General features: G+C 31.5%; 1 protein-coding gene across 1 annotated transcript; it reads left to right on the top strand.

The window, feature by feature from the left end:
- The first annotated feature begins 951 nt into the window (after nt 1–951).
- On the top strand, nt 952–12,113 carry LOC125068658 (vam6/Vps39-like protein). Its single transcript, XM_047677921.1, has 13 exons — nt 952–1,225; nt 1,306–1,455; nt 1,527–1,654; nt 1,729–1,932; nt 2,210–2,396; nt 2,510–2,627; nt 2,716–2,842; nt 8,073–8,453; nt 8,578–8,800; nt 8,996–9,451; nt 9,612–9,841; nt 10,289–10,423; nt 10,690–12,113. Exons 1-13 carry the CDS (start codon nt 1,156–1,158, stop codon nt 10,843–10,845), a joined length of 2,565 nt encoding a protein of 854 aa, XP_047533877.1. The 5' UTR covers nt 952–1,155; the 3' UTR covers nt 10,846–12,113.
- Nucleotides 12,114–13,323: the final 1,210 nt, after the last annotated feature.

The following is a 13,323-nucleotide window of genomic DNA, read 5'->3' as shown; positions in this document are numbered from 1 at the left end:
TGTTTTTGACATGGTAAACGAAATGCTGTTATGGATTATTTTTGTTATGAGTTTTCATATTCGATTGTCGAGGTCAACAAAAGTCGAAGTAAATTAAGTCAGCTGACATGGTGTTAGCACGAAGGCGAGGTGGGTGGTATAAAGGAGTATATAATTTTTTTACGAAGGAACCGATAGTCCACCACCGGAAGTTGAACCGTTTTTACAATATGGACATTAAAAAGTATATAAAAAATAAAAATGTATTCCTCTCGCTTTCCTGCAAAATAAGGGCGTGATTACGGAATAAGTGACAGAAGTATATTATGGGAAGCCGGGGAAGCGCACACTATTTGATTTGACCAATAAGCGAGCATAGTGCTAGAATTGGCCGTAAGATGGTAGTAACTACTTTTCCGAGAGAATATGTAATGTTGCTTAATATCATAAGTAGAGATGTCAGATGTTACGCTTAACCGGTTACTCTCAGGCTCTGACTATAAAATAATTTCGGTTATAATGAATAAAATTACCCTTATCTTAACTTATTATACTTATATATTTTAATTTAATTGTTCTGAGGTATATTTTGTAACCACATCGTATATCAATTTTCCATTCCTGGAGATTGTAGTATGTAAAAAACTTTAAATTAATACGCCTTAATGAAAAAAAAATTGTTTTATTATTTGTACCTACAATAATTTATTTCCCTTACGTACTTTTTACAAATAAACCTAGTTATCTATCAACTAAATAGTAAATGAGCATGTGTTTGTGAAAAGGACTACTTTTGATAACTCAGAAAAACCTACGTGTTTGTACATTTATCAAATAGAACCAGTTAATTATTGTACTATAAAAGCTGAAGAACTGCTAAGCTGGTATCCCTAATAATTAATTTGAAATTATTCTTAAAATTTAACAAAGTAACACTAATTTTAATGTCATTTGCTGTCAATTGTCATTGCTATTGTCAATGTGAATAAATATATTTTTACTTATAGTTACAGCAATAACATCAAGTCATTTATCGGATATCAAGTGCCTAATTTATAATTCCATTCAAAATATGCATTTCCATAAAAAATAAAAGGCGACATGATAAAAAACGATAACTGTGAACAGACTAGTCATATATATTACCTGTTTGCGTAGTTTAAGTTTGTTTTAATCATGCATGAGGCTTATGAAGTATCTCATTTACTTAATGCTACAGTTCAAATAGAAGCAATAGCTGCTTATGGTAAGGAATCCTTAATAAATATAAATCATTAATCACGTAATAAAAGCAAAAATAACGTTAAAATTTGTATTTCTTTCAAGATGGAAATCTCCTTTTGGGAACAAGGCAAGGGCATTTGCTTATGTACTCCTTGACATCAAACAATGGTAATCAGAAATATGAATTACAACTGCGCAGATATTGCAAAAACTTCAGCAAAAAACCTATTCAACAAATTGAAGTTGTACCAGGTAAGAGTACCACCTAAGTTATGTTTGAAATTAAAATGACACATTTAATTTCTTTTTTTGTTTGCTTGCAGAGGATAATTTACTACTTTGTCTTACCGACAATGTTTTGTCCTCCTATGATATAAATGGAGTCAACTTTCCATTAATCAAGACATTTTCTGAAACTAAAGGAGCTTCAATTTTCGCATTAGACAATAAGGTAATTATTTATTTTTATTTTTCTCAGTTCTTAAATTAGAAAAAAGAGAATTTAATGTTTTATTTTTATTACAGTCTGCTACATCAATGACTGGTGAATCAAATTCTGTGGTTCATCTTTGTGTAGCGGTAAGAAGAAAGTTGCAATTATATTATGGCAAAAATGGAGAATTTAAGAAGCACCTTTTTGATTTTACCATTCCTGATGTCCCTAAAGTAATGGCTTGGGGTCAACAGTACTTATGTGTCGGGTTTAAGGGCGAGTACACTTTGTTTGATGTTAGTATTCCATTTCATTACAGAATAGTTAATCTTGGCTTTAGGGCAATTAGCAGGTTATTTTTCTTATTTTAGTTTAATTAGATTATTAGACATATTATTATTTAATTTTTATTTCATCCTATAACTTCCATTCTTTTTAATTGAGTAGTAGTAAATCAATTTTTATGTAATTTTAACATGTTAAATTAACAGTATTGAATGTAAGGTAGTTTCTTTTAATATTTTTTGGTTCAAAAAAGCAAAATAATCATTTATTTATAATTTATTTTCTCAGTTGTCTTCACGAGATCCAAAGGAATTATTTCCGACAAGCAGTTCAAAATCATTAGAACCAACAATAGCAAAATATTCTGAAACATCTTTTTTGCTTGGTCGTGACAACACATCAGTGCTTGTAGAGGAAGCTCAGGAAATTGAGATTAAGAAAACTATTAAATGGAAAGAAGCCCCAATAGCTGTTGGTAGGATGAAATCATACTTAAATTAAAACTTGAAACTCATAAACTATGCAATTAAGTTAAAGCTTTATGTAACTATATTTATCAACTATATTTTATCTTTATTTATCTTTCAGTATGGGATGAGCCGTTTGTACTTGGCTTGATGCAAGACCAGGTTGTTGTCCAAACAGTTGAGCCTGCATTGTTTATACAAACATTACCTGATTTGAATAAAGCAAGACTGATGTATAGGTAAATAACATTATTTTGTTAAAATATTTACTGTAAAATTTATAAAAAAGTATTGAATATATAATTAATAGCTAATTAATATTTCCAGATGTAAGCGTGGTTTGATATTTGTGTCATCAGTGGGGCAAGTGTGGTGCTTGAGTTCTGTTGATGTTATAAAACAAAGGCAGCAATTGTTGAAGGACAAACAATTTCAAATAGCTATTGATTTAACGGTACAATCAAACATTATAATTTATATTCGTAAAATTTTATTATAAAATGGCTAGTGTTCTTTAAGCATTGGATACATCAGGGGACAAAACGCCCCCAACATGACGGTACTCGACATGACACACATGGCTAAGTTTCCATTACCCAGTGTTGCGTAACATGCCTTGCGACATTTTATGACGTAATAAGAGATCATATAATTATGATATGCAATTGGCTCATAATTGAAATAAATAAAATAGCCTTTTTTAACAGAAAACAAAGTACTCTAAGTATTAATCCACTAAGGATTAATAAGTTTTCAAAGTACATTACTGATTGTGTATACCGTCTTTGGGATACCAGGGTGTCACATGCTTGCTCCATTTTTCTGTTTTGTATATTATTTTTACTGGGACACTCAGACTGTCCACTTTGATTTAAATTGGTAAATTCAAATTGAGTGTGTTAGCTTCAGTAGCATAATAATATCGGAATTTGTCACTTAGACTCTCCCTAACATACTTCGCTCCTTTTCATGTTGATATTTCGAAGTCTGTTAGTGCCCAAGTCTCGTAGTCATAAGTCACACGTATCAGGTCCTCTTACAAATGCGTATTCTTTAATTATTCAATTCTTCTTTAATCCTTTAATTTGGTTTTGTTTATTTTAGGCCCAACTTAATTTCTTTTACTTTGATGCTAGGTATTTTATCATTCTTAAGATTCTGAGATTAAAGATTATGTTGCTATAACAAAACTAGTACAAGTTGATTATTGATAAATAAACAATTTTGTCCTAAAATTCACATGGCATCATCGGTCGAAATTTGAAATAATCTACGGCTTGTATTATTTATTAAGAGCGTAGTTTGTAAGCGTGGGAATTTATTTTAGAACACACACATAGGTACTTTCCAATAATACAGTTGCATTATGCAGTGTATCGCACGCATCCCCGGAGACAATTAGTTGCTTGTTTTAGGTGCAACGAATAAATTGTCATTGCGCGTTCATAACGTAGGAATTATTAAAATACATTTAATTACGAGTAATGTATTAGCTATAAGGTTGTCACTCGTAAACACAATTATAAATTATTTGTTAGCATAGGGTGCGGTCAGATTGCATTAAGATGCTTAATATACATTATGATTTTTATTGTTTCAACCACATTCGTCTAACTAAATAATAATTATTTTCTGGATATTTCAAGGTTGGTTAAGGTATACAGAATTAGGGCGTAAAGTAAATAAATTTTATAAATAAAAATAGGTTAATATTAATCAAATAATTTTTTTACTAACTAACACTACACTACTAAACAACAAAAAACTAAAGACAAAATACTTTTTCTTGGTTAAACAAGTTTTTATTAAAAAAAAAAGTATTTTTATGAAATAATTCAATTAAAATCATTTTATATTACACAAAAATCAGGGGGGTGGGCCGTTGACGGTATCTGGTCATGAAAGGTACTAACTAAGTATCAATACACAATGGAATGTATATCAACCGTTTTTTCTTAGCACTATGCACTATTTTAATAAAGCATTTAAATAATTAGAAATTAACCAGACGAACTAAACGACATGAGTCATTACTCATGTATGAGTTGGCGTTTGATTTAAATTTCGAATTTAAAGAAAAAAATAAGCAGGATAGTGCAAACATTACATTACATTCAGGTATATTCAGGTATTCACTATGTTCATCCTTACAATTTTGTACTTTTAATTCGACATTAGGGGAAAGAGGTTACCCTTCGTACACTTTTTAGATTTGATTTTCTTACTATGTGAACTTATGCTAACTTATCTATGTGTGCGAAGACGTTTCGCGAAATTATAAGACTCGGCTCGAAATAAAAACTGACGTGCTCTCCTTGAAACCTTGGGCTCTGGGGAGGGACTGAAAATTTATTGACAGAAATGTCGAATAATAAGTCAAAACCGTCAAATTATTTTCTCCATACTAAAAAGTATGGACGAATGCCAAAAAGTAAGCAATATTAAAATAAAAAATTACTATAATATTGTGTGATATAATAGAAATTGAACATGGAGAATTTATTATTTACACTTTTGTGTCCCCATTTAACCAAAAATACATGTATAAACTAGCCGCTAAATAGCTTAAAAAACTTAATAGAAAAGGTCGATTTCATTTGGAGTGATGTTGACGATGAATTTACTAAGTTATTGATATATATTTTATAAATATGATCCGGTGAAACTTGAGATATATCTATTCAGATACTGAATGTATTTTTTTTATCCATAATCAATGCCCCAGTTTTAAGATATTTTGAAAATAGTAAGCGCTATTTTAGCGTTCCGCAAGGACTGTCCTCTTAATGAAAAAATGACTTATCGAATATAGGTGAAATTATTATCCAATATTGAAAGTATAGTTATAGTGTTATACTATAAATAAGTACATATTAATTCGAGTGCTATTTTTAAATAGCGCAACGGTTTATTGGCCGCCTAGCGATGTAAAAAGTCGCAGGATCTATCCTGACCCCTTGGATATTCTCGTTTCCATTCCTAACACAAGTGATAAGCTTACAAGGAGGGGTAAATAGGAATATTAGTAATTTCTTAATTGATTTGGAATATTGCTAGAGTATTCTTTTAATTAAAAAAAATATATAGCAGAGCTATTATCAAATCGCGTGGAAAATGAAGAAGTGTCTATCTCTATCTGTCATTGTGTGTATATCCTCTATCTGTCATTGGAATAGAATAAAAGTTATACTTTATGTTTATTCTATATTAAAGTTTGTAAGTCAAGTATAGAGTATAAAAAATAAATATGGAATATGTTGTGTATAATATTTACACGTATAAAAAATATTTTTCCTTTGTTTTTGTGTCTTTCGACCGGTTAAAGACACCTATACTACTGCCTATACATCGAAATGAAATCTTTGGCCAGTATTGAAACGAACATTTTACTACTGTAGTTGAAGCATAGCGCGTTGTTAGTCTTTAAGTGTAGAAAGCCGCGAATTTTAAGTGTAAAAAGTTAATACTAAATAAAATACGGTAAAAAGTAAGTAATTTATAAGTTTAATAATTTAACTGCCTCGGCCTAGAAGCTTAACAGTTTTAGGTTTTTCTGTCAAGAAATACCAGTTATTGTCCAGGGTTTGAAAATTGGTAGTTTACACTGTTTCTCGCCTTGGAAAGCTCGTAAAGCTTCCGTTGTCTTATGTCTGAATTCTCTCCGATCATGTCGACATTCCAACACCAGAACATGGCAGTGACGGAATAGAGAATGCAATGTTATTGAATAGTTTCAGTTGAGAATGGTCACCGGCACCGAAATCGATCAGGAGAACCTGAATATAAAGCCGAAACATTGATTGTTGCTTTAAACAGTTTATAGGCCATAAAATTTCACTGGGGCGGAGCACTATTGCCTAACGCGGATGAAACCGCGCGAAGCAGTTAGGATAAAATGTACCATATTTTGAAAACATATGCAATTATTAATATTGAGATTTGCTTAAATTAGGTCGGTGTTCATTGCTTATATTAAGTTGAATATATTATATATTCATATAAAATCTCAGTCAAACTCGAAAGTCGATATAAATACACAGATTAATAATCGTAATAGTTTCTCTTGGATGTACAATACAATTATCCTGTTTGTATCAGTATATAAATATATAGAAATAGTTTACTCTGTGTTTTGTGGTATAAGACAAAATATTAAATATTTTCCTTTTAAATACACGAATAAACCAATGACTACGTTGGTAGTATATATGATATTTGTTATTTTACCGGCACACTGTGTTTAATATCTTTGTTTAGTTATTATTAAAATATATAATTAAGTAATCAATAGTGCAATTACGAGGTCAAGTATACGATTAAAATACAGCACTTATAAATCCTTAGGATCTCACTGTTTTACGAACTTGTAAGGTTACTTCTTCTTCTTTAATATTATATAATTAAAAGAATTAGCACGTTTAAAATTTTCAGTAATATTGTTGATTTATCGACATACAATGTTTAAAAATTGAATCAAAATACCAAGATTGGAACGGATAAGTATACCGGTTTCAAAAAAGTAAAAAATCATCTTAAAAAAAAAGGAAATATTAAAATACCTTAATGTTTAACTGCCTTATTAGACTTTTAAAGCATTTTTATATCTTTAGAGTACTTTTTATGTTACTGTTCCATTCCATTAAACTTTGTAAATAAATTTAAACCAAATATAACTTTAGCCCATAATTACTATTTTAATCAGCACTTTTTATCAAAGTCGATCAGGGAATGCGTATGTTAATTGCAATATGTATTTTTAATTCCGAAACGTTAAACGCTAATCAGCTAAACAAGTCGTACCTTTTTGTTGTAAAATGTTTCATTTTAAAGTAAAGAAGCGACAGGCGAAAATAATTAAACTTTTACATGTAAGTATTGTATAAAGGTATTTTTTTTTTAATTTTTATTAGTGCTGTATTATAACGTATCAAAAATTGTCAAAGATTTTACGGTTTGCGATTATTATAAAATCATGCCTTTTCGAGCTGTTGTTAATACTAAGAACAGAAAAGGGACTATGGCTCTATTAGTGCAGGTGAGTGAAGTGATTGTCTGATTAACTGTCAGTTTAACTTAAACGAATAAGCTCTGACTCGGTTTAGGTTATTGGTATTTTCTTACCAAGAAATAATTACTTAAAAATTTCATTCGTTATTTTCGTGAAAAATTGACACTTCATTTTATTATGTTTTCTTGGACCTTAATTATTAATCATTATCTTATTCGCTATCGTAGACTAATTTAATTTATAAAGTGATATATAGGTATATATAAATGTAATTGCATTAAAGGAATTAATTTATTGTTAAATGTAATAAGATAATTTGCATTGTGCGTTTGTTATAACACCTATATGTACCTAGATTTATTTAGTTCTTATTGTTGATATTATACCTTAATTATAATAAAATTAAATTGCCATTAACAAATAACTGGCATTAACGTGTCAGAAACCACTATTGTTACTAACATAGGACATTTATTTTATATATAGTACTTATACATAAATATTGAAAGTTATTAGCACAATAACCCCTTTGGCACGAGTGCAGAATAAAAAAAAAAACAATAAGAGAACATTCGTCAAAAAAAAAACAATAAAATGCTTTGTTAATTTAATAATATTATATATTATTAGTTTTATGTTATCTTAATTCATAATTGTATTCACTTTTTTTTATTAGAATTTATCAGAATGTTCCGCAGAAGAAAAGAAGCAAACAATACATTCCATTCAGATGCTCTTTGCTCTCGAGCTGTTTGATATAAAGCAGTATTCGCAATCTATGAAGGAGTTTATAAAATTAAACACCGATCCAGCTGACGTTATTAAATTATTTCCCGACCTTGATAACAAACCGGGTTCTGATAACACTAAGAAGCTGAAAGGGAAAGATCTAGAAAATGCTTTGAATGCCCTGATCGAGTATTTAGTGGAATTAAGATCGAAACTCGGAAAAAGTTCGAAGGATGCAAGCGGTAGTAAGGAGGAACCAGCAATTCAAAGAAACGTAACTCAACAGCTGGAGTTGATCGATACGACGCTGTTGAAGTGCTACTTACAGGTATCATATATTTTAATTGATCAGATCAGTTATAATTATTTAAATAAGACATTACAATTTTTTGTATAGAAGAAATAATTCATATCTATCATTATTGAAAATATCTTCGTAATTTTATTTTTAGACAAACGATGCGTTCGTCGCTCCTCTTTTACGTCTGAACAATTGTCGTTTAGAAGAAGCTGAACGCACGTTGCTGCAGCATGGCAAGCACAGCGAGCTCATCATACTGTATCAGACTAAAGGACAACACACGAAAGCGCTACAGCTGCTAAGAGAGCAGGCTAAACAGCCAGACTCCAGTTTGAAAGGTTATCATAGAACTAAGAATTATTTACAGCATTTGGGTAAGTGTAAATTTATTTATAGTTATTGCTGCAAGAGCTACTTCTAAAAAGTAAATAATATTAAATACTCATACATAGCATATTTTTAGCTACTGCAATTTCAATTTTGTACTGAAAGTGTATCAATACAATTTTATTTATATAACGATGAGTTATTTTAATTATTATTTACATTTATAATGATAAATATTTTAGGTGGTGAACACATCAATTTAATATTCAAGTTCTCTGATTGGATATTAGAAGAACATCCAGAGGAAGGCCTAAAAATATTTACGGAAGACATAGTTGAAGTGGAAAATTTACCGCGTGCTAAAGTGCTGGACTTCCTTTTAAGAGAACACGACCCTCTAGTCATTCCATACTTAGAACATGTTATACACACCTGGAACGATACTAATCCCCTGTTCCATGATGCTCTTATTAGTATGTACAGGGAGAAAATCACAGATAAAAAAGCGAATTCGACAGAAGAGGAGTTGCAACATATAAAATCTAAACTGGTGGCATTCTTGGAAAAATCATCACAATATACCCCCGAAAGGGTTATATTGCATTTTCCAAACGATACGTTGTTCGAAGAAAGGGCTATTATTTTGGGGAAACTGGGGAGACATGAACAAGCTTTGGCCATTTATGTGCAGATTCTTGGTAATTCTGTTTCAAAATATTTAAACTTATCAAAATATATGACCTTTTCCAAAGCATACATCCGATGGTGTATTAAATTTGTTCGATGAATATAAAAACTTGTATTCATTTTTATTATTTAAATATTGTTGTTAAATTATAATACAATTTGATATTTAAGGTGACGTGGAAAGAGCAATTCGATACTGCGAAACTATTGGCGAGAAGTCGAACGACAAAAATGTCGATGTCTATGTTATTTTAATGCGGATACTGATGAACCCCGAACAGTGTAATTCGTTGATTGGACCATTGTCCAATGTACAAAGACATCCGAAGTCGTCCGTGCCAGATCTGGAGACTGCACTTAGTATATTAGAGAAACATGCGGATAAAATATCGCCGATAAAGGTATGTACTTTGTACAAGTACAACTTAGTAAAATCATATAAATATCTTACTGTTGGGTAGGAAGTTAAGTAGAAAGTAGAAGGCTTGCAGTGCATATCGCCTTGCTAATTCACAAGAGGAATAATTTCTTTTGACATGTATATAATCACGATATATTTATATTTGGTGACTATATCGTAATACCATAGTAAATGTGCAACATACAATTAAATAATCCAAACAAATATTAAATACTCTAAAACTTATATTCAGATTTTATTGGTAGTAAGGTTTATTTGTGAAAGATCGCCTGAGTAAAGATAACCTAATTAGTAAACATTTACGTAGCAACTCTGTTTTGCTATGTTTTGTGTTCGGGTTTTAGGTTTAGTGTTACTGGCACGATGGCACCTGGCACTTGTATGATATGCTCCTGTTTGTGAGCGGTGGTGACCGTTTGTGTTGTAGGCGCTGTCGGTGTTGCCGGACGGGGTGCCGCTGGCGCGCCTGGAGCGCTTCCTGTCGGCCGCGCTGCAGCGACAGCTCACGCTCAAGCGCCGCACGCAGCTGCTCAAGGGCCTGCTGTACGCTGAGCATTTGCAGGTGCGACATTTGCGATGTTTGCGTCGTTTCTAGCCATTCCACATTCAAAAAATGCACAAGGAAGATCAAGAGGGGCTATACGTTATTATTGAATATAAAGTTTACATGAGAAGTTTTCACCAGATATTAAAATATAATAGAAATTAATATGCAGTTATATGCCTCTTTACAAAGGCTGTGAATTGAAGAACATACTTTTAATAACGTTTTTACTATCGCTGTTTATACTTCGTTTGTTAACATAATTATGTATTTAATTTTTACAGGTTCAAGAACTAAAGCAATTCCACGAATCAAAAAGCATAGTGATAAATGATTACAACGTATGTCCTGTTTGCAAGAAGCGCTTCGGAAACCAAAGCGCTTTTGTGCGATATCCCAACGGAGACATCGTTCATTACTCCTGTAGAGTTGATAAGTAGCTCTGGATATTATAAAAAAAAATATTGTCTTAAGAAATGTATTTATATATTTATTAAGTATAACACATGCCAATAAAGAAAATACTTATATATTGCGGACAGTACTTATGCTAGTCAAGTAAGGACAACAAAACTATTTCATTTTTGTTTATTTCTGATTAAACTCACGATTTGAGATACATTAACCATATCAATTTGATTATGTAATGAGATTAGTTTGAACGTTCTTAAAAGAGCTAAAGCGGGTAAGTGAAGTTAATAAATTGTAATAATATTTATTTAAAATGAATACGATCGTCTTTATGTTTGTGAACCTTTTATTGACTGAAAAGGAAAGCCTGTTACATAAATATCTTTATATCCATTAAATAGTAAGTGAGTAAGTGCGAGATTGACCGCTATTTATAAATCTATTCTGTATTGGCATGGGTTAGAAAATAAAATTGTTATTCAAGGTACTTGTATTTCCTATTCCAATTGAAGGAAGAATAAAGATAAACGAACTTTAGATTTACGTATTCCATGTAATTTGATCATATTGAGCCCAACTAACAGTTATTTATTAATATATAGTTATTTATAATACAACACTATTCCACTTCACGTCATTGATTCCCATATCCATAATGAATATCATAGATTATTCAAGCTCTCGACCAATGATATCGCGTCAATTTCATGTCAAATTTTGTTTATTTGGATTTTGTCCTCTTGTTGTTGGAATAGGCATGATGATGTGTTTCTGTATATTTTGGCTCTCAGTATTTGGTTATGAAACTTTCCTTATGATATAAAATAAATTAATAAAATAGCAAATGAAGATTATTATCATTATGTAGGACCATCATTTTAAAAATGTGTTGAATTATGCAAAACTTGTAACCAATTGAAAGCGATTTGATCAATTGAGTCATGTGATCTCTATACGACTGATATTCTTATGCGACTTTTTTGTAAAAAAAAAACCATATTTTAAATTCTTTAGTAATATTACACTTCCTGTCTAGCTATTAAAAAACTTTGAACTTTGAATTTCTTTTGGCACTTAATGCCTTATTAATAGTAGAATTTCTCTTCGACAAAATTTTGTATAATAAGTTGTTAGTAAAAATAAACAATATTTATACTTATATTGGTCAAATTATAATCATAATATGCTTTTAATAATAGCTTATGTAATGTATTCTAGATAGTAGATTCTTCATACCATTCTTGTATTTTGTAATGAATTTGAATCTTATATACAATAAAATAAGAATTATTGTACAGTAAACACTTATAAATAGCTTCTTATCTAATATTTAAAAAATACTTTATTAAGAAAATAAACAATGATTTAAAAATAAACGATGTAGTTTTATTTTTTATATCATTGTTTATATATCTGAAAACTCAGAAGGGCCTTCACCAGAACTCATTTTTATTTAGAGCGGGTAGATGGGCGTGGTAAAATAAACTATCCAGTCCAAGATGTTAATTACAATTTAATAATCACTGTAGTCACAGGAATAGTTCGAATACACAACACTTTCACACAAAAATCAAATAAGATATTTTAAACAAAACGGCAATATGGCGGCAATCACAGCGATTCGTCATAAGTGTGTTAAACGGGCGCCGTCTCGTTCGATCGTGTCGTTCAAGATGGCTGCTCGCCTCAACATCGACAATGACGCTTCGCTAGGTTGACAGCTTGTCAACCTGATATAGGACGGAAACGCCGTCACGGCCAGACTGACATTCGACCGTCCACGGGCGTTTAACCTGAAACAAATTAAGTTAACTGCGTAATCTGCTCGTTCATCCTGACTTAATGCTATTTATCAACCACTCAGCACCACAGATAGACCAATCGTCTAGAAATATGAACCTAAATTTTAATGTTCTATCTAAAATTTGTCTCTGACACCAGACTTCACATATTTAAACATCCTGACAGGTCTATTCCATCCAAGATATGACCTGGACGACATCTTTCGTCTTTACGAATAGCCAGACAAGCCAATCCTTGGCAGGATATGACCCGGACGACACCTTTCGTCTTTACGAATAGCCAGACAAGCCGATCCTTGGCAGAATTTGGCCCGGACGACACGTTTCGTCTCACTTATAGCTAGCAATCATCCAGGACAAGTCAGCCCTCGTAATGGACCCGACTCGGACGACAATTTTCGTCAGATGATGCTAGGTTCATCACATGACAAGCTGACCCTCTGCATGGGTGAGGCTCGGACGACAAATTTCGTCTACTCTCTGGGACTAAGAAGTGCATCATCTAATCAAACAAATTTCTAAACATTCAAAATATTCACGACGTACATTACACATTCAATACCTGGCAGTAAGTATAGTCAGTAGACCTACCTATGATGGTGAATTGTCTTGTTTCAATGTATTTCAACTTCGTGAATAACGTCCCACGTTTCGGGGTCTGAATGAGCACTCATTGTGTCTGAGTTGGCTGACATAGTACGTGAG

This window comes from Vanessa atalanta, chromosome 14, assembly GCF_905147765.1.
Source record: "Vanessa atalanta chromosome 14, ilVanAtal1.2, whole genome shotgun sequence".
Lineage (NCBI taxonomy): Eukaryota > Metazoa > Arthropoda > Insecta > Lepidoptera > Nymphalidae > Vanessa > Vanessa atalanta.
Note: the sequence above shows the minus strand (reverse complement) of the source record. Positions and strands in the feature narration are given on the sequence as shown.